General features: G+C 56.3%; 1 protein-coding gene across 4 annotated transcripts in view; it reads left to right on the top strand.

Annotated features, from left to right (window-relative positions):
- Positions 1-21926, top strand: part of PARVB (parvin beta) — a 93295-nt gene that overhangs the window by 60886 nt on the left and 10483 nt on the right. For all 4 annotated transcript variants that reach the window (XM_074375671.1, XM_074375670.1, XM_010960178.3 and 1 more), the window contains exons 5-10: positions 5756-5896; positions 7096-7211; positions 9854-9912; positions 13143-13162; positions 19261-19322; positions 21798-21866. In XM_074375671.1, coding sequence (XP_074231772.1) covers positions 5756-5896; positions 7096-7211; positions 9854-9912; positions 13143-13162; positions 19261-19322; positions 21798-21866 — 467 coding nt within the window. The remainder of the gene's footprint in view (positions 1-5755; positions 5897-7095; positions 7212-9853; positions 9913-13142; positions 13163-19260; positions 19323-21797; positions 21867-21926) is intronic.

A 21926-nucleotide genomic window follows, 5' to 3' on the forward strand; every position in this document is an offset into this window, starting at 1 on the left:
GGGTGGGGGAGGCGAGAAAGGAGACTGACTTGCCGACGCTCTTTTCATGTCTGTCCACTGGGGACAAGTTCCTCAGTGAAATGTACGTAGAGCACTTAACACGGTGCTGGGCACACGTCCTGGAGTCAGGACAGGGTCGTTAACAACAATAGAGGCAAAGACAAAGAAATGAGGGGTCAGAGCAGGGCTGGAGGGTCCCCAGAGTCCCCCTGAGTAACAGGCTCACGGTAACTACATGTTGACCAAGTCAGTGAAGAAAGCCCTGTGGTTTCGTTTCCGGCAAGGACGAAGGCTCCCTTCACAGGAAATGAAAAGGCAGCAGGTAGGTGAGGCTTTTTCTGGCTCTGTTGGACGTTGGCACCATCCAGATGCTCCAGGAGAGATGAGTTGTCTGGTGGACAGTGTCTCAGTCCCCAGGAAGCTCTGATGTCCCCAGATCCCTGCGAGGTGGCGTGGAGGGCTCGGCGTCCCCTTGCCAACTTGGATCACTCCCTTCCCAAAGGGCTGTGGCTGGCCCCGCCCCCCGGCATCAGTGGGGCTGGCAGACCTGCTGATCCTGGTAGAGGGGGCTCCCTAGCACACTGCCTGGAGGGTCCCTCCTTCCAGGCAGGTCTAGCTTTGGGGGTGCTTTTCACCGGGAGAGACACCAGAGGGAGAGCAGTCAGGCAGGGGCTGGGGCAGGAGGGGAGCATCCCAGGGAGGGGTGACCCTGGGACCACAGGACGCAGCCCCTGCAGCCATGAGGGCTGTGGCCTTGGCTGAGCATCCGCGCCCTTCCTCGGACCGGGTGCCTCGGGGCAGGGTTTGCGCACACTCAGCACAGTGGCTCTTACAGATGGCCTGAGCTTGGAGGGCACCTGTGGGTCTGTGGGGAGAGGAACTGGGTCACGTAACTGGCTTTGACGACATGGTGATTGATGGCTCACACATTGTTCTGTCCTTATTCAGTCAGTCCTCAAATGGCACATTAGAAGGGACCAGATTTTGTGTTTATTTTGGTCATCCCTTCACTCGTTGAACAGATATTCTCTGGCCTACTATGTGGCAGATGTGGCTCTGAACCCTGGAGACTGGTGACAGAGGGAGGAGATCTTGTCCTCACCACCAACACACATCTGGCAGAGGGGAGAAGGAGAGCCGTTACAGGGTGGTTCATCCTAAAACAAATAGATGCTTTAGGAGAGTGACAAGCACTAGGGAGAAAATCAGAGGGTCACGGGGTGGAGGGGCTGAGTGGGGTAGAGGGGCTGGGCAGTCCAGGCCAGCCCTCCAGGGAGCTGACATTCAAGCAGACATCTGCATGGTTGGCATGGAAAGAACATTCCAATCTGGGACCCTGAAGTGAGGAAGAGTCTGTGGTGTTTAGAGTGGCGGAAGGAGGCTGCAGGAGGCGGGGGTGGACAGATGGGGCCAGATCCTGTCCGGCCCTTGTAGACGAAGGCTTTTATTCCAAGTGACAGGAAGCCACCAGAGGTTTTGAGCAGGGCCGTGACCTGATCTGAGTTAGAGTTTTAAAAGGTCGCCTGGGCTTCTGGGTGCGGGATGGATGAGGAGGAGGGTCAGGTGCGGGAGCTGAGAGGTCAGTCAGGACAGCCCAGGCTCTGGATGAGTGGCTCGGTCCAGGATGGAGGTGCGGACTTGGGGAGGTATTTTGGAAATTAAAGCCGCCCGAGGCATCAAGGCTGATGGCCAGGTTTGTGGCCTGAAGAAACTGGTGAATGAGGAAGCCCTTGGGACTAGCATCGGGGGTGGGGAATGAGGAGGGAGGTGTTGCAGCCCACCCGAGTCAGCTGTGGGGTAAGGGTGGAGGTTGGCAGTGCAGAGATGTTTAATGCTGTGGGACTGATGGCCTCACCTGGAGAGGGTGTTCCAATTTCAGTATTTGACTGAACGCCATTGGCCAAGAATTAAATCTCTGTTTGGCTAAGCTGAGAACCCCCCATCTTAGAATGAGCTGCTTTGGTACAAGAATACATCTAAAATTAAGTTATCAAGATTGTTTAATAATTGTCACAATTTTATTATTAAAAATGTTGGTTGGAGCTTTGTTTTGTGTTGTGTCGTTCCCAGCACCGTCAGGTGCTAGGTTGCTCTCAAGGCCATCAAACTGGAATCTGATGATACACTCACTTTCCACACAGGAGGAGAGAGGGGGCCATGGCTCTTAGGCTGACACTGTCCACAGGGATTCTGCTGATGGTGAAGCTGCCCTGGGTATCAGCTTCCTTCCCTCTCTATCGTAAAGACCTAGTTTCCCTTTGACTCTTGGACTTGAGAAGTTGGCTATTGGTGACAAAACTTGTTTTTTAAAGTAGTCCTTTGAACTGGTTCTTTGTTCACTGCCCAAAGGAGATACTTTCTAATATTTTCAGAAGCAAACATAAGAGTGTTGTCCTCACTTGCATTTTTATTTCTTATTCTTTTTGCGTACACTTCTGGCTTCACCCACCCAATCATTTGAAAAAATTGTGTCCCTAAGCCTTAGTTCTAGCGGCGTGGCTGTGGAGTCTGGCTCTTAGGACCACAGGGCCAGCTCTGGGTGTGCATCTGCACTCAGCCTTAGGTGCCTGTGAATGGTGCCAGCACCCTCCACGGAGGAGAGTGACGGGCATCTAGGGGCAGGTATCCCATTAGAAATCCTTGCCTGCTCAAGGCACATCCTTTTGGTCCCCACTTCAGTTGGCCCCAGCGAATGCGGCCCTTGCTCTGAAGCTGCTGTGGTCATCAGTGAATCCTGCTCTGTCCGTCTTGTTATCTGTAATGTAGAACAGGAGGCTGACTTGGGCTCGGGCAGCCTTTTTACCGTGAAGTGGCTGCAACTCTGTCCTGTTTGAGTATCTTGCATAAGGACTACTTGATTAGGCAATTCTCAAATCTCTTGCATGTCAGGTGGTTTGACATACCGCTCTGTGTGAAGGCTAGAACAATGGAAGAGAATGTTCAGATGTTAACAGAACAACACAAGGTCTTGCCTGATCGTATTAGTGCTGTGGTTACACCGACGAGAGGCCTTAATAATCTATGCGATCACGTGACTCTAGGGCCCACGGATGCCAGGAAGGACACTGATGGAAGCGGTCAACTCTTCATTTTCTGAAGGTGGACGCTAAAGCCCAATAGGAGATTCTGGCCAAATGCCAAAGCCAAAGCTGACTTCTGTGCATTTGTAGAGAGAAGAGGTCTGGGGACTGGGCCCTGGGGGAGTGGTCAGTGGTCAGAAGAAGAGCCAGCACAGGAGTCTGAAGGGTCCATCTGGGAGGGAGGAGGAGCCAGGGGAAGGATAGAGAAGAAGAGATTTCAAGGAGGCAGGAGTGAGGGAGCAGAGGACAGAGAACGGACCTCTGGGTTTGGCCAGGTGTGAGTCACCAGTGGGCCCCTCAATGAGCCCCCTCTCCTTAAGAGCAGATTCCGGGAGCAGCTCTCAGGCCCTCTGCCGTGGGCAGGTTTCAGGGGGTGTAACTTGCAGCCTTGTCCAGGTGGACCACTTGTGCGCAGTGAGGGTCCCCACACCGGCGCGTTGAGGGCGCTCAGGGGTGGGCTGTCGTCCTGCTCCTGACTCACGGCACACCCTTCTTGAGGAAAGATGCAGGACCTCCCTAGAGTAATTAGCATGTGCAGCCCCACATTCGGCCGTCGCCACGTTTGCCTGCCACATTTTCCTCTGTCTCTTTCCCTGCCAGGAAGGTGGGGATCCTGGCCGTGCCAAAGCCCCAGGCCATTCCTGCGGCCCCGTCAGAGGGATGCTGGTGACAGGCGGCCAAGGACCTGGTTCTCTTCCACACTGGAGGGTCACCCGAGACCCCGCTGCAGGCGGCACCAGGCACGGCCAGCCGCCTGGGTTTCTGTTACGGGCTGAGCTGTGTCCCGCCTAGAATTCATATGTTGACGTCCTAACCCTCGGGACCTCAGAATGTGACTGTATTTGGAAACAGGGTTTTTACAGTTAAGATGAAGTCATTGAGGTGGGCCCTAAACCCGTAAGACTGGTGTCCTTTAAAGAAAAGGAGATTAGGATGCAGACACGCAGAGAAGGGTGACCATGTCAGGATGTCTATGCGCCGAGGAGAGGCCCAGTCTGCTGACACCAGGACCATGAGGAAGTGAATCTCCACTGTCTCAGCCCCCCATTCTGATGCTTTGTAACGGCTAATGCTCTTTCCTCCCCTTCCCCGTCCTCTCCTCCTCCTCCCCTCGGGCGCCACATTCAGTCTGCGGGGGTGGCTGAGGAAGGGGACGGTGGGGACGTGCCAGGCTCCTTGTCTCTCCCAGTGGGCGAGGCTCTCGGACCACCTGGCTCTCTCAGCCTTGCTTCCTTCCCCAGAGGCCCCAGCTCTGCCCTGTCCCTGCCTGTTGAGCACCTGGGGACCTGTGGTATGTGTTCAGGGGGTTCGTATGGATAGAGAGCTGTGGATTATTCATCTAAGACCTATTAGATACAGGTGGAGGGAAGTCAAAACGCGTAAACAGGAATCACTTCCATCCCCGGCAGGATGCGCTTTGTCGAGCTGCTTTGTTCTGCCCCCAGCACTCACTGCTCCCCAAGCTCACGTTCTCCAGGTGGGGCTGACCCCACCCCACACTAGAGCCCTCTGTGCTGTGTCTGGCCCTAGGACAGTGCCCGGGGCACAGTCGGTGCTCGGGAACTGTTCTGTGAGTGAATGAAAGAATGAATGAATGGTTGACGGAGTATCCTGAGCCCAGCAGGTACTGCTGTGTGATTATAGGGTCCTGGAAGGAATATCAGACTGCTCGTTCTTGTTCTAATGGAGGGAGGGGAGGACGTGGGGACGGGCTTCCAGCGAAAGCGCCTGAAACAGAACTTTGCTGGGGGCCACTTGCAAAGCGGAAGCCCTGTTTGTGCCCAGCCTGGACCCGACTGCCTTTCCGATCTCCCTCCCATCAGTGCCCCCGACAGCAGCTCTGTGCCAGAGTCTTACGGTTCGTCGGGCTCTGTGCCCAGGACTTTGTAATCACCCTCTGGGTTCCTGAGCTCATGATGTTCTGTGATGTGGCTTCTGTTTTGCGGAGGAGACCTATCAGAAAACCCCTAGGTCTTAGAATAAACGAATAGAAGAGAAGCCTGGCCATCCTTCCCCACTGCCCCTCCGCAGGTGTGGCGTCAAGTGTCTCTCCTGCTCCTCTCATCTCAGTCACTGCATCTTGAGCACACGTGACAGTTCTTGTCCGGCTCCTCCAGATCTGCGTCCTGCTCACTCCTGGCAAGAAAATAGTCACGGGTACCTGAATACCTAAGAATCCTTCTTCCCGTGGTGTCCAAGTGATGGAGAAAGAAGAATGGAGGGCACATGTGCAGGGAGGGGGAAGGCTGCATCTGAGACCCTTTTTATTTCCTCATCAAAGTCCTCTTCCCTCTGGGAACCCGCTGGCACCGCCCCCTCACCTCCCATCCCGCCCCTCAGGGCACCTCCTTGCCTCCCAGCTGCACCTTGAATCATCTGTCCGTTCTGTGGACATAGAATGTTCCTGGGTGGGACGCCCCCAGTTTTATCCTTGAACTCCCCGCCCCCTTTCATCCCAGAGTGACTTTCTAAGGAATTGGAGTGGCTTGGAAGTTCAGAGTTCCAGGCTCCATGTCTTGACCGCTCCCCACTGTTGTGTGGGGACCTGCTAGGTGTCTCTACCTGGCGGAGGCGGCGGGGTGGGGAGGTGCATTGTGGCTGGTTGACCAGGTGTCCCTGAGTCCCTGCAATTTTCCCTGATGCTCTGCCTTTCGCTCTTGTCCTTCTCGATGCAGAGAAACTGGCAGACCGCAAGCTGAATGTGGCCGAGGTGACGCAGTCCGAGATAGGACAGAAGCAGAAGCTGCAGACGGTGCTGGAGGCGGTGCACGAGCTGCTGCGGCCCCACGGCTGGGCGCTCCAGTGGAGCGTGGACTGTGAGCGGCCGCCGGGGCTGGGGAGCGTGGGGGGCCCGGCCTCTGAGCTGGCCACCTGGTCATTCCCCTTCGCGTCTGGCCTTGCACTTTAAAACCCGGTCACACTCCTGCTCTGTGAGAGGCAGCCAGGAGAGGAGAAGGCGTGTAGATAAGGAGCCAAGTCACACCCGCCTTGGACTTTCCCAAGCTCCGCAGTAGAGAGGTGTCCTTTCTGGTTGGCTGGATCAAGCAAGGCTTCCAGAGGCAGGGCGGGAATTTGCGTTATAAGACACAAGAAGGTTTCTGGGGTTCTTGGAAGGGCCCGCACCCCCAGGATACGTCTTGGAGCGTACTGGCTTTAGGAATCTGTGGCATGATGATGTTTCCAGCCGAGACACAAAACCAGAAAAGTGAAGCACTAAACCAGGAGAGGCCGGAAAGCTCTCTGTCCTGGTGCCCCTGCCCCAGACCCATCCCCAGGGCAGGGCAGCCAGAGTGAGGCTTAGAGGCTATCCCTGCCACCAGGGGCCCCTGTGCTTGGGGGAGACCAAGGCTGCAGTCAGATTTGCCCCTGGTGTTTTGGCCTCGAGACCTAGGGCAGACCCAGGCTCGCTTCTTGGGTTGCAGGGCCGGGGCCGGGGAATCCAGTGCTTAGGAAACAGTAAAGCCCCGCACAGGATGAGGGTGACCACACCTTGGTCCACGTCCTAGAGAAGAGCTGGTGGAGTTGGGGGTGGCAGCCAGGCCCCAGGCAGGGCAGGAGTCTTCTGACATCCCCAAACATCTTTTGCCCTTGTAGCCTGCCCTGTGGAGATGGCTGAGAATTTTAAGCATCCGAGATGCTTAATAATGCATTGTTGCTTATTGCAATAATGCTTAATAATAATATATTATTGCGCTGGGTAAGTGGCCAGGCGACCTCTTTTTCCGGCTCATTCTGTCTCCTTACCACCCAGTTCACTTTTTTTTTTTTTAACAAACAGCCTGCTTTTGAAAGTGATTGCGCAAGTCACTGGAGGCCAACAGGAAAGCAAATAAATCAGAAGCTAGAACTAAATTCACACAGGCTGCCCGTCAGTCCAGCTTTCCGTGGCCTGTGGCTTTTCCCGTGGTTTTCCTTTGAGGTCTCATTTGCACTCAGCATCTTCCTTGCCTTTTGGACGTGGGCTCCGGGTTCCCGTCTAATGATCTAAACCAGTCCCTTCTTCCCTCCCGACCAGCAATTCACGGGAAGAACCTGGTGGCCATCCTCCACCTCCTCGTGGCCCTGGCCATGCACTTCCGGGCCCCGATCCGCCTTCCTGAACACGTCTCCGTGCAAGTGGTGGTCGTGCGGGTGAGTATCGCCAGCCTGGTGGTCAGCTTGCCTGCAGCTCTGCCCGCGAGGCACCGGAACTTGTTCCTCCTCTAGTTTGCCTGCTTTTTCCTTTGTTCCCTAAGAGGCTACCATCTATTTTTTTCCTCTTGACAAAATGTACGCCTCTCCCTGGCTTCAAGGTAAATGATGGAACAGGAACAATGGCACTGATTTGAAGAGAGGCGGATGCAAAGGCATGAGTGCGTTCAGGTTTAATTTGCCACATTTTTGAAAAGAGCATTCATTTCTCTGCAAAGCCAAGTAGCTGGAAATCAGTCCTCTTGAGTAAGCTTATTGCTCACTGGAGAGGGTTGAGAGCAGCGGTTTGAAGTAGTTACCCTGATGCCCCAATCAGAGGCGGCTGCTGCGTTTGTGCCCAGTTACATCCATCATCTCCCAGTGTCTCCTTTTTAGGGTCATTTCTCTTGTTTCACTTGGGAAAATGTAACTGGGAGCCAGGGTCCTCCTGACGGAGGTGGCGTCACCTTTGCTATCTGCATTTAAGGGGACAAGCCCGGCCTTGACTTTGTGTGTGCAGTCTCACCCAGTAAACGTGTATTAAGTGCCTTCTGTGTCCCTGGCCCCCCGCCCTGGCTGTTGGTGGGTACTGATGAGGAAAGCATGCTTAGGTCCTGAAGGAACAGCTGCTTCTGCCAGAGCCTTGAGGTTACATTTGGAACCTGGATGTCTCCTGTGTTTATGTTACTGGAGATGTCCAGCTCCACACTCTCCTCTGGTTTTTAAACTTATCACTCCTGTGGTCTCTGTGGTCTGTGAGGCTCTGGCTGATCCTGTGTTTTCTGAAGCCGCCTGACCCTCCCTTACCCTGGGAGCTCGGCCCCGACCCGATGGCTGGGAGTGCCCCTTTCTGGCATCAAGCGAGGGTTCCCTGCCTTTTGACCCCGTTTGCTTCCTAAGGGGGAATGTTTGGGGTTGGAGGTGGTGATGGGGACACGGGGCCATCCCTGCCGCCTTCGTCTTGGATGCTCCCTTGAGGCGACTGGCTGGGAAGGCCTTCCCAAAGACACATGAGAACATGGTTCCCAAACCCATGTACGTCAGACTTGGGGCTCCACAAACGCTGTGCAGCTCAGTAATCAGGATGTTTCCTTTCAGGCCTGCACTTTGGTCCAAGAAAATCTTTTGGGTTTGCAGGACGCTTTTCTGGCCCGGGCAAGCACTCGCGGGGGCTGCCTTCTGTGACCGGGGTTACGGAAGGATTCTTTGGGCCACGTCCAGAGTGGAATGAAGAGGGGAGGAGAGGGCCCCGGAACTGGCCAGACTCAGGCCTTCGACGTCGGGTTATCCAGTCTGAGACGGAGAGATGTGAGGAGGGTGGCAGTTTGTGGAGAGAAGGGATGAAAAAGGGACCGTATTTGCTCCCTGGCAGCGTGGCCTTGAGAGATCACTTGGTTTCTCTCTGAGCTGCAGTGCTTTGCCCGGAAAATTGAGATACTACTACAGACTTAAAGTATTCAGCCCCGTCTGTCCCGTAGCCAGGCCTGCGCCCGGCATCCAGTCGGTGCCTAGCGCACCTTTGACGTGTGCGTAAGTGAACACAGTGTCTCTGGGCCTCCCTCACGGCACCCCTGAGAGTCAGCCAGGGCGAGGCCCCGGGGAAGCCGGCAGCTGCCCTGTGGTGGTTACTCTCCATCACGAGAACCAGCGGTGAGAGTTCCCTGGCGGCCGAGCTCAGGAGAGGTCGGGGAGCTTGGATCTCAAGAGGGGTCCGTGGTGGGCTGCCCCACAGGAAGTGAGCTCCCTGTGCCTCGAAGGGCTCTGGTGGGGGCTCGTGGTGGTGGTTGGGTGAGCTGGCCGCCCCGCTCCGTCCGGAGGTCCGGGCCGCACGGGCTTTCTCTGCCCCGCCACCACCCCGCCCCCTCCCCCTCCCCCGCCATCCTTTCCTCTCTGCTCCTGCCCGGCCCCGGGAGAGTTGTGTCCCGCACCGTGTTAGGGTCCCAGGGCTGCTGTAACAAAGTCCCACTGACTGGGTGGCTTTAAACAGCAGACTTTGCTCCCTCACGTTGCAGAAGCCTGGGCCCTCCGACGGCTCCAGGGAGGACCTTCCTTCCCTGTTCTGGCTGCTGCGGTGCCGGCCTCCTCCCCGTCCCAGCCCTCCAGGCTCTGCCTCTGTCCTTGCGCGGCCTCTTCTCTCGGTGTCTGTGTTTCTGTGTCTCTGTTTTCTCTCTTATAGAGGACACCAGTCCTGGATTTAGGACCCACCCTCATCCAGTATGGCCTCATCATAACTAATCACATCTGCAAAGACCCCATTTCCAAACGGGCCCATTCTGAGGTTCTGAGTGGACCTGGCTTCTGGGGGGACCCTGCGTGTTTCATCCAGTGCTTCCCTCAGGCTCCTCGCCTCTCCTGGCTGCAGGACGTCGGGGATTCCTTTGGGAGCTGGGGTGACCAGAGACACCCCCCCCCCCAGCTGCCAGCTCTCAGGGCAGCGTGGAGAACAGGGTCGGGGGGGAGGTTGGAGCAGGTTCTGGCCACCAAAGGGTCACGCTGTAGTCACCTGCCGTCTGTCTGCACCCGGCTTCAGCTGCCCTGCCTGTGATGTGCCGCCCTCTCCGCCTGCCCAGGTGTTCATTTATTGTTCGTTCTGGGATTTGCAGAAGCGGGAAGGCCTGCTGCACTCCAGCCACGTCACGGAGGAGCTGACCACGACCACGGAGTAAGTGGGCCGGCTGCGCTGCTCCGGCCGGGGACCTGCACACCCTGGGGCCGACTTCCACTCTGGGTCCCTTGACCTCGGGATGGGGTTTTCTCACAAGCGTCCGCCCTGGCTTTCCATCCTCCACTCACTCTCTTCACAGTTTGCTTTTGTTAATTTTAGTGTAGTTCTGTTTTTGTTTTTGGTAACAAAGGGCAAGATAGCAGTTTGGTTTGGTATTTAAAAGCGGAATGAACAGATCTTTTATTTCTTCCCCAATAGAAAAATAAACAAGTGTGTGTGGCATAGGAATTAGAAGTTATTTAGGACACCCGCAATCTTTTCTGGAATGAGACGGGGTATGATAAACAAGTAAAAATATAGTTGATCCCATTCAAAACCTCTTTATAAAGAGGAAAAGGGTGAGTGGAAATCTAAAGCAGTGAACTTTCATAGAGTAGGTTTGCTAAAGACGTCAAAGTTTTTAGTGTTAGCACTAAGTTATCCTCCAAAGACTTTGAACTTGTCATTCCTTATTTTAGGAGGTGAACTGCAAGCGTGTGGAGAGGGGAGGCGGTGTTTGGAATGGTCAGAGGGGCCCGTGTCCTGACTCACTGACCTGTCTACCTTAGCTGCGTCAGAAGGAGGGAGCCACACGTTCAAGCTAGAACCTGCCTTTGAGATAGTGCCGGGCCGTCCCTTGTCTCTCAGAGAAGGCCAAGCGACTGTTGTTTCTAATTAAAAATTTTTTAACTCATTTTTATTTATATTTATTATTATTTTAAATGGAGGTACTGGGGATTGAACCTAGGACCTTGTGTATGCTAAGCACACACTCTACCACTGAGCTACACCCCCTACCCCAGACAGTAGTTTTCATTAAGTCTAAAAGGCTTCACACCTATTGAAAATAGCAAATCAAATGGTATGTTTTGCACGTGGCTTTTAGGAGGCCTTAGGACACCCTGTTAGGGATCTTTAAAATTCCCTGCATTGGTGCCTCTCGACTAAATCTGTTTCACATGAAACAGAACATTAAAAATTGATTGTCTGGGCTAACCCACCCGCTCAGTTCACGGAGTGATTAATTACTGTGTCATGAATTCATGTATGGTCTTTCCAAAATCGAGCTGACACAGGAAACCGCTCCCGGCATGGGAGCTGTCAGGTGAATTGGAGAGACGCTGGCCTGTGGCCTGATGTGTGTGCACATCTGTTCCAAGCCCCTGGGAGGGAGTTGGGGGTGGGGGGTGTGGGGGAAGGAGGGGGGACAGGGACGGGGTGCTGAGCCTGGCATGGTGGCCCTGGGGCAGCCAGCTCAGCCTGCTCAGGAGCGGGAGGAGGGCAGCTTGAGGGGCCCTAGGAGTGGGGTGGTGTCTAGTTATCCATCATGGTGTAACAGACCACCCCAAGGCAAGGGGCTTAAAATAACAGTCAGTTTATTTGCCTACAGTTCTGTGGGTCAGCAGTCTGGGTGGGTCTCAGCCAGTCTGGTGGTCGGTGCTAGCCGGTGGGGGGGCCCCTGTCCCTCCCCGTGTCTCTTGTCCTTGCAGAGCCAGGCTTCTTCCGGGTGCCCTCAGGGTCCCCAGAGAGTGAGAGGGCAACTGCATGCCCCCAGACTCCCTGGACCCCCACACACTGTGTCCTTACATTCTGTGGGTCAGAGCAAGTCCCAGGTCACCCTGGATGGGGGAGGGGGAGGGAGAGGGAGACCACACCTGCTGAAGGCAGGAGCAGCCAGGCCCGTTGAGGGGTCGAGCAATGATGGGGACAGGCTGTGCCCGTCTTCCCCAGTCTGGCAGGGGGTGGGGGAGCCCCGAGAGGACAGCAGAGGGCAGTGGGGGCTCTGTCACCAGAGCTGGCTGGTGGGAGATTGGTTTCAACGATTCACAGCAGTGACCAGCACCCAGAGAGCCTGCTATGTGCCAGGCACCGGTACTCGGAGGCTGAGAGGATGGGTTCCTCTCCTCGAGGGTTAGCAGTCTAGCTGACGAGAAAGGACGTGTCTGAAGTGTGATATCCAGCCCAGGGACCTTGTGAGAAGTGCTGTGTGGCCCTAAAGGAATTTTAGGAGGAGGGGGAGTGCCCCAAAGTCAGGGTGCAGAGAGGTTTCCAGCAGAGGTCACCCAGCTTCCTGCCTGGTCTCTCAGACTCCAGGTTTGCTCTCTCCTGTCCTTTCCCCTCCACGTGGCCCCAGCCGATCTGATGGAGCATCTAAATTATCAGATGCCTTAGCGCCAGCCCACTGTCTGCCTGCATCTGGCTTTATTTCCCTCAAAGCTCACCCTCCCTGCAGCTCCAAAGACCTACCTTCGGTTTTTCAAGGCTTTCTCCCCACCTCCCATCTAACCTCAACATTCTTCCCATTCCTTTCTTTCTAGAGGCAGCACTGAGGTCACCTCCTCCAGGAAGCCCTCCCTGTTTGCCAAGCAGGCTTGGCCGGCTTCCTTTTAGTTCCCGTTGCATCTCCTGTGGGTCACATTTCTGGTGCACATGGGCTGTGTTGAATTGTGGGCTGAGGAGTCTCTCTCACCATCAGGCATCACGTGGGCAGGGCTGGCGGGGAGTGTTTATTTCTGTAGCTCCATGGCCTGCACATAGTAGGTGCTAAGGAGACTATGTGTTAAATAAGATGGAACCAAAGGGCTTGCTTGAGTCTAGAGGGATTTGGGGGACAAAGCAAAGGTCCCTGGCTCTCAGAAAGGGAGTGCACAGGAAGGACCTGTGCATTCGTGCTTTCAGATCCCCAGGGAGGAACTAGCTACCCGTCCTTCGCGGTTTCAGCTCGTACCTTGAAATCAGGGCTGAGCCTGTGGTTTTCCAGGATCCTTTAGTTTCATGATTCCCCAGAAGTGCATCACTGAGTGTGATCTCTGGATAATCTGCACCCTGGTATTTTAAAGTTTAAACTCAACAGCTTCTAGAAGACCCATTTCCTGCTGAAATGGTCTCCATGTTAACCCCTCCCATGACTTAAGTGTCCCCCAAATGGCATTAAAATGGTGGTTTAAATAATGCTGGCGATTTGCTGCGGTCTTGTGCAAACATTTAGAATCCGCATAGGCACCTCTCGTTGGTAATTAGAGCAGAGAGAGTTTATCACAGTGTGACTCACATTTTTATAAATAGCCCTTCGCCTGGGCAGTTCAGGGCTCCCACTTAGGCTTCGCCTCCCCCTCCTCCAGTGCTGCTTGCTAAACTGGGTTCTGAGCGGCCCGTCTGATGATGGTTCTCTCTGTTCTTGTTTGCAGGATGATGATGGGTCGGTTTGGTAAGTCACCTGGGGGTGGGGTGGGGAGCCTGAGGTCGCCGGGCACTGTGGGGCTGTCTCAGAAGCCCCCGGGGTTCGTGCAGTCACACACGGGCAGCAGGGCCCTGGGTGGGTTTCGCTGCTCCCAGCAGTTCTGGAATCTTAGAGAAAGAGTGTGGTTCCTCTGGGGGCCCTGCATGATGGGCGTGTGGCTTGCTTCTCAGAGCTGCGGGAGGCCAGGCGGGGATCAGATGAGTACGGTGGGTAGTTGGAAGCAAGGACGGGGGAGCGTCTGGGACGTGGCACGTGGTCTCACTGGTGGCGCTGGAGCAGGGAATGGACCAGGAGGAAAGGGAGGGCAGGGATGACCCAGGAATACAGAGCATGATTAGCTGGACTCCTTACGGGGTGGAGTTTTACATGTAGTTGTCCACCTTAAAATCTCCGGCTTAACAAACCTCTTTAGAGCCAGGCAGCCTTGGCTCTGGTCCCAGCTGGGCGGCTTCTGGCCAGCTCCTTTACCTCTCTGTTCCCCAGCTGTGAGATGGGACCATGGGGTCGTTGAGGGGATTTCTAGGGATAATAAGTGTTCGCTCTACTTGGCCCAGGATCCAACACTCGTTCTCTGTTGCTATTAGTTTTCAGCGGCTGTTCCCCAAGTGCTGGTCCCTGCCCTTTTGAGGCCCCATCTTCATCTCAGTGAGGATGGCAGATAAAGGGACAGCTTGTGGCAGCGTTTAAACCCTCAGGGATCGGAAGTCCCCAGCTCTCAGCCACAGCCAGAGGCAGCCTGAGGCAGACTCACTGCTTTGGGGTCTATTTCAAAACAAAAAGCCGTCACCCACTCCAAATGCCACACTCACCAGGGAGCAGAGCAGGCAATGCAGCTGCTCGAAGAAGAGTGGAGACCAGGTGGAAGTTTCCCCTCATGCCGTGTGAGCTGACCCCAGAGCTGATCCCTGGCTGCGGGGGCCTCTGGGTGAGGGGTGCCACCCCAGAGGCACCGCTGGGCTTGGCTCCCGGGCTCTGTCCCTCATGGGTATCACGGGGACCGATGGCTGACACAGTCTCGCGTATGAAGAGGGACGGTGCCCTTCGGTCCTCAAAAGTCTTGAACGAGCGAAATTGCAGCAATTACGTGTCCTTAACTTCCTTAAGCAGGCCTTGCGCGGTGCTGCGGAAATGCAGTCTTCACTGTTCTTTCTAAGTAGCAATTCAGTTCTCTTGAATGTCTTTATTATTTAAAAAAAAAAATTAAAAAGGAGGAGAGGAGAGGAAACCCTCCTGTGTCCAGTTGCTGAGGGCTCAGAATAGCGCGGGGGTGCGGCTCACAGGGCTGGCGTGGGGGGGCGGCGTGGGCCGCCCAGCCATGCCCTGTGTCTGGGGGGCCCATTTGGGGGCGCTGTGCACCCTTCTGTTGCCTCCCTATCCTTCTGCCTGGAGGGGCCCAGACGCCGTGGGGTTGTAGAGGCCTAGAGGTGACCCGGTGGGGCCATGGAGCGTCTTTAAGTGTGGCTTTGGTTTCCTGTAAGTTGTCACTTCTGTGGGGGATGGGCCTGGTTCGAGGTTTGGGGGACTTGGGGAGAATCAGTTCGGCGGGGGGCCGTGTGTGGCAGCCCAGGCAGAGGGCGTGAAGCCCGGCAGCCCTGGGAAGGGGTGCATGAGGTCTGGTGGACCACATGGTGACTCGCTGCGGAGAGCCAGGGGTCGCGGTTTGACACCGGGGATGGACGCCTCTGCCCTGCTGCTGAGCCCAGGAGGGGCCGCGGCACCCCGAGAACAGTGTGGAGTCTTCTCAGTGCTTGATAGGCCTGCCCGTGCTTGTGAAATGCAAACAGGCTATTAGTGGGTGACAGGCGATTAGCTCCAGCCCGGCTCCTGCTTCTGCTGACGCAGGCCCCCAGGTCTCCTGGTCACCCAGGCGCGCAGTGGCTCCCGCCGGCCCTTTCCCCCGGGGCCTCGTGGGTCCCCCCCAGCCCACGCCTCCTGACACCCCTCATCTCTCTCTCTCTCTGGCCTCCTCGCTCTCCCCAGTGTCTGTGCTCCCCCAAGAGCACCCCAAGGGCTCCCCCTTCCGGCTTTCGCACTTGCAGGACCCTCGGCCTGACGTGCTCTCCCTCTGGACCCCCCCGTGGCTCAGTCCCTCAGCTCCCCCGGCTCTCAGCTCACTTTCCAGGGAGGCCCTCCCTGACCACCTGCCCGAATCACCATCCGTTCTCCGGCTCGCCCGGCCCCGGCCCTGCCTAATTATTTCTTTGCTTATCTCTGCACGCAAGGAGCGCCTTGCTGTGCTCCCGTGCCTGGCAGCCTCGGGTGCCCAGGCACTTGGGGCCTCTCACTCAGCCCTTCCCTCTTCCCCTTTGCACATGGCTCCTTGAGCTGTAAGCATCCTGGGCTGGAGTGTGTCTTCCTCCGCGTGCATCTCCAGCCCTGGGGAGGACACCTTCCAGGAGCTTCTGGAACACCAGGCAGATCTCCCACCGGGCTGCGCACAGAGCCAAATTCTGGGCCTCAGTTTCTCACATTAGCGCTCGGGGCAGGGTGGTTCACTCCCCCACAGAGACCCTCCCCCCTTACCTCCTGAGGACATCACAATCCTGACTGAGGTGGATGGGAGGCCCGTCTCTCCCCAAGGGAACTGGGATGCTGTAGTCTGATCTCCATGGCAACGGGCTTGCTGGCTGCCTCTCCTCCGTGGGCCCCCCTCCCCCTCACCGGGCTGCTGGGAGTTGGGGAGAAAGGAGGAGAAGCTTTCTTCCTCTTCCTCCTGGTCTCCTTACAGCCCCTGGTCTCTCCCCCTCACATCTCCCTGTTTCTGCTAACACTGCAGCTGGATCATGCCATTCCTGGTCACCGCCCTCCACAGCTCCTCACCCCGAGGGACCCAGCCCCTCTTAGCCTCCCCCAGAGGCCACACTACCTGGAACCGACTCTGGCTTTCTCATGCCTCCCTTTGTGCTGTCTCTCCCCTCTGCCCAGAGTGCTCTTCCTGCACTTCTTGCCCCAGCGAGCCCCAGCTCAAACGTCAGGGCTCCTGAGTGAAGCCTTCCTCCGTCCCCGGCCCTGTGACCATGGCCTCAAGCTCAGGTGCTTCCAGGGGCCAGGCTGGGGACAGGGAAGAGGGACGTGGCTGGATATGAAATGAGGAAGGGCTGGGTGTGGTGGGGAGTGCTGGGGTCTGGGGCAGACGGGGGCGTCTGCACCCCCACTTCCACAGGTAGCCTCTTAATGCTGGGGAGGAGGTGTGTAGGCTCACTGTTGCCTCAGCTTCCAGGTCTTCAAGAGAAGCCAGAAATTCAGAACTTTGGGACAAATCTTCCAACTTAAAATGTTGACTCAGACGGACAAAACCCACCTTATTTGGAGTAAACTCAGCGTCCCTGAAGTTGGACTTGGGTGGACATGGGGGCCCCTGGCTGGTTTGGCCCCTTTCCACATCTTTCTGGCCTTTTTGGTGCCCATCCTCTTTGTGCTTCCCAGCCTGGGCCCCTCCCGGGGCCAGGACTGTCCCTGGAGCCTGCGGGGAGATCACCGAGTGCCAGTGACACCCCTGCCAGGTGGTGGCGGCTTGGCCCTTTGTTCACCATCTTGCTTCATTCTCACCCCGCCAGTGAGCCAGGGACTGTTTTTGCTTCTGTCTTATGGAGGAGGGAAGCTCCTTGCTTAAGTCATGGGCACCAGGATCTGGACCCGATCTGTTTTCATTCCCAAGGCCAGGCACACCGCCCGGCCGTGACGTCACCCAGTCTCCCGGGTGCAGGTGAGCGGGGCACGGGGGCGCCGGCCTCCGGACCTCGAGATGGCTCCCCTGCCGCCCTGACTGCAGGCCCAGCGGTGGCCCAGCTAAATATACCCGGCTGATGTCAAGGCTGCTCTGCTCCTGGGGTTTTTCTTAAGCTGCGTTTAAAGTTTATGTTTTGCTTTGTAAAGATTTAGCTTTTTTTCCCCCTTATAGCAGGCTGTCTGAGCATAATCTGGCTTAGATGATTATAAAAATACTTTACAGCTGCTGCGGTGGGAAAGCTAGAGGAGGGGATTCTGCGGGGCTGGGCCTTTTGGTTGCTGTTGGCCTTTAGATGAAAGAATTGGGGGCGCCCTTTCCCCAGCACCCCCCAGGCCAGGTGCACACGTGTGTGCGCGCACACCACACACAGACGCACACACACCCTTCCTCTTGCTTCTCACCTTCCTTCCTGCCACCCACCCCCAAGGCCAAGGAGGAGGCTGCCTGGGCTGGGCTGGGCTGGGGTGTGAGCTGCCTCCCAGGGCCCTTGCCTGTGGACACCGAGCACCTGCCTCTTGGCACAGGCTCAAAGGAGTGGCCGGGATGCTCCCTCCAGGTGAGGACCCAGCTCTGGCTCACTTGGTCATGACCCACCTTCTCTTTCTCATTTCTCCCCCATCCTTCTCCCTGGGTCAGGCAGGGCCGTGCTGAAGCAGGCCCCAGGCCGGCTCTGGTTCTGGGCTCCGGCCCCCTATAGACAGGTGGAGGGGACTGCCTACCCCACCTCCCCCATCAAACTGGTCTCCCCAGCCCCCTGAGCGCCACACTGGGTTTGGGCCCAAGTTTCAGCTCGTAGTAGAGGGCCTCTACTGGCCGAGGTCCTCTTAGCATGTACCACCCCCAGGCACCTTGAAGGGATGGGCAGCTCCTTGAGGACAGAAGTGGGGGTCCCAGGGCCTTCCAAATGCCCTTCCCCCATCTCCCTCTGTCCTGGCAGTGACACCCCCCAGCCCTGTGTCCACCCTGGAGACTTCAGCCCTCCTGGTTGGGGTCCAGGCTGCAGTGTGCTCTGTCCAGCCTCCACGCGACCTGCCGTGGCAATGTGAGGCCAGAACCAGGCCCCCGGCCCTCAGCCAGCCCTGCTCCTATCTTGTCCTCTGAGACCCCGTGCTGCCGTGGTCTCCAGTGGCCTCACCATTGAAGAGAAGGGATTGATTCTGGGTTAATTTGGAAGCATGGTTGTGCCCGTGAGTGGCAGTTAGAGTGGGTCGGGGTCCCTGTGAGAAGGGAGGTGGGTGGGACCCAGTGGAACGGCCCACTCCAGGCCCTGCAGACGATCCCACAGAGGGGGACACTCCGGGAAGCATAGGTCTGGACGATTCTCAGCAGGATTTCCTGGCTGTTTCATTTGCTCTGAGCACTGGCTGCGGGCCCTTCATTGATCTGGGAGCCAGTGACAGGGAACAAGTGAGACAGTGGTCCCAGCCTGCAAGGAGCTGACAGTCCAACAGATAATACACAACAGACAAATAAAAATAAAAGGTACTCTCAAAGTAGTCATTAGGTGCTATGAAAATTGCCCCAGGGTAAGGGGACAGGGAGCGGAAGTGGGGTGCTCTTGTAGAAGCAGATGGTCGTGGAAGGCCCCTCAGAGGAGGTGACATCTCAGAGCAACCTGAAGGAAGTGAGGTGCGTGAACAGCAGGTGCAAAGGCCCTGTGGTGGGCATGTGATGGAGGAGCAGCCAGAAAGCTGGTTAGTGGATAGGGGTAGGGTGAGTGGGTGTGCTGGGGGCGATGCTGAGCCCATCAGACCCTGTGGGCCCATGCGGGAGGGGATGAATTTTATTCTAGGAGTGGTGAGAAGCTGGTGGAGAGTTTTAGTCAGGGCAGGGATCGGAGCGGGCAAGAAATGATGCAGTTTACATGTTACATGGCTCTCTGTGCCTGCGAGGGAGAATGGATCGGAGGGGCTAGGAGTGAAGGAGGGAGACCAATTAAGCAGGAGGTTGTAGCTGCTCCCAGGTGAGAGGAGATCGAGCTTGTATGGGGGTGGTCAGATTTATCAATAAGATTTACCAGCAAGACAAGGAACGTGGAAACAGAGAGGCAAGGACGCCTGGAGTCCTGGGATGTGATGGGGGCAAATGTCCAAGTGCCACCCGGTGTATTTCACGTTAAAAGATAGAAACTGAGTTAGGAGGAACCTTTGAAGCATCTTTTCCTTGATTTTGCTCCTTGTCAGCACCGGCCCCTGGGTTCTGACAGGAGTGACAAGGATTCTAGGCAGGCTGAACATCCCATGGGATCAAAAGCGGCTGGGTCCCAGGGTCGGGCGGGGCTGAGAGCAGCACCCGGGTCTCCCTCAGCCGTCTCTGTGTCTCCGCTTGTCCGCAGAGCGGGATGCCTTCGACACGCTCTTCGACCACGCCCCCGACAAGCTCAGCGTGGTGAAAAAGGTAAGCTCTCCGAGGGCGTGCGTTTCCCTCCCGTCTCCCTCCGAACTCCGTGCTGGGAGGAAGGTGGGAAAATGTTTGAAAAATCTCTGAAATGTTTGCCGCTTGGATTGAAGTGTAATTATAGTCAAAAGCGTAACTACAGTGCATAAAATTGGCGACTTTTAACTCAGCATCTCCACTGCCGGGTACCTTCCTGTCCACCCGCCCCGCTTCTGTGGAGTGAACTACCAGCCAGCGCCGGGGAGGGGGGGGTGGTTCATTCCGAATCAAGGCTTTTTTTTTTTTCACATGGAAATGTTTTTCGGCACGGCAGCCTGCTGGCTGGCACTGGCCGTCTTACCCGGAGCTGCAATCATGACGTGCCTGGTAAACAAGCAGGCCTCTGCTGGCAGGGCTGTTCCATGCAGCGTTTGGCCTGGTCCCCTGAGATAGGAGCACGGAGCGGGAGGCCCTCCCTCCGCCCCGGCCGCGTGCTGGTCAACCTACGATTGGAAAAAACTGGGAGCACGAGGCTCTGGAGTCGGGGGCTGGGGAATGGTGGGCTTCCGGGGGGATCTGCTGGGAAGGCTGGTTCTCCCCCAAAAGGAACGGAGACGCTTCTCCCCGCACATGGAATTACCTGAGCGCCTGCAGGCCTCACATTCAGGGAGGCAGCGGTGGAGCAGACAAACTTCCCCTCCTGCCTTTACAGTCTTGAACCTGGGAAGAGAGCTTTGTCTAGGGCGATTTCCCCAAACAGGTTTCTTAATGCAGGACTTCTCAGAGCCTTTAATATGCTGACAAGCATTGGGATTCTCCCAAGAGGGCGCTTGGTAGGCAGCATTTTCCACACTTGTTTGTCTGCAGTGAGATCCGTTTATTTATTTTGGAGTAGAACACATTAAATCCCATGGAACCTGCATTTGGCAAATGTGGGTCCAGGTTGGGACAATGAGATTTTTAGTTTGTGAAGCACTTTGCAAAACGCGGGCAGAACCACCCAGTGATCCTCCTGGGGTGGAGCCTTCTTAGCATCCTTGGGTCATGAGCGACATACCCCCGGGCCTCAGAGCAGTGCCCCCCACCCCCACCCCGGCCACATCCGGCCCCCAGAACCCTGGCAGAATGTGTCCTGTGGACGCACAGGAAGAGGATTCAGGTCTGGCTCCCCACTCCTCAGCTGTGTGACCTGGCAGATTATAGCCCCTCGTCCCAGGTTCCCCACGTGTTGGGACAGAGGCAGCCGCTGTGAGTGCCGTGCGGGAAGAGGGCAGAAGATTGTGTGAATATGATGTGCTGTGACATTCATCTTTCTCTAGATCTGGTGCTGACTCGGGCTTTGAAAAGGCACGTGTGGCACTGGGGGCCCCAGCAAAGACCAACACAAAATCCTTTGATTTGCCTGATGGCTTCCTCACCTCCAAATTGAAAATTGCTGTGTCAGTGGCTCCTGTACCCCAGAATGAATGTAGGGGGGACCCTGTCCACCTCTCCAGATCCCTCCAGGGTCTCTCCCATCCCACCCCCATCCAGCCTGGGCCAGAAGATCCCAGGGGGTTCGCACATGTGTACGTGGCCTGGGTGGCTGCCCCGCCCACTCCCCCCACTCCCGTCTCCCACATGGCCCGTCCTCAGCCCAGCTCAGATGCTCCCCCGGCCCGGCATCTTCCAGGGATCCACGCACCTCCCCCTGCGTGTGCATAACCCCCCCACATTGCGTGTTTCACACGCTTTGGGGTATCTCTCGATTTCTCTGCTGCCTCCGCTGGGTGTACATGTGGAGAGTGACGCCTCTGACTCTTCAGGCTGGGGCTCTGTCTGACTGTCTTGTGTCCCCGGCACCGAGCAGAGTGCCTGGCGCATTTGGGTAGAATGGATAAGGAAGTGGCATCATGTCCAGGGCAGGGAGGGGTGGGGTTGGTACTGAGTTTCCATTAAAGTTGGGTTTGGAAGTTACAGGGGGCAAGTTTTAAATGTTTGCCAGAGAGGAGAAGCCAGTGGTCCTTGGTACGTGCGTACCATGACTCAGAAGATCCCTGCTCACCTCAGCTGAAGCCCTGGGTAGAGTCTGCTTTACTGAACCCGAGATGGGTGTGGCCCGAGGCAGCCTTCCTCCCTCAGTCTTTTGTAGTTCAGGGTCGTTTCCAGGATACGTGTAAACATTTAATTCCCTCCCCTGACAGTCTTTTCCTTCTTGAGGGCACTGATTATCTTCGGTAGGGCTGTTAAATATGGCGCGAGTGTGGATCGCGTGCATGCACGGGCTTGTGCATAGGGATGTGCGTGTCTCCTCCAGCTGGGCTGGATTGAGGCATCATCCCGTTGAAACCGAGGGTTATTGTGAGAACATTTCACTTTAAACATGAGCTTTTTATTTTAGCAAACAGAGGAGACTGTGGAAGCGTCTCACCAAGCCACTGATGGCAGGCGTCGAATCCGTCCTCCCCACGGGAGCTGAACCTCACTCACGGTTCCCGTGTGTCTTTGCCCCCACAGTCTCTCATCACGTTCGTGAACAAGCACTTGAACAAGCTGAATTTGGAGGTGACGGAACTAGAGACCCAGGTAAGCGGTGTTCCGGGCTGAAGGATCCTTTGTCCTGTGCCATTTGCAGCCAGCTTTCTG

This window comes from Camelus bactrianus, chromosome 12 (genome assembly GCF_048773025.1).
Source record: "Camelus bactrianus isolate YW-2024 breed Bactrian camel chromosome 12, ASM4877302v1, whole genome shotgun sequence".
Taxonomy (NCBI): domain Eukaryota; kingdom Metazoa; phylum Chordata; class Mammalia; order Artiodactyla; family Camelidae; genus Camelus; species Camelus bactrianus.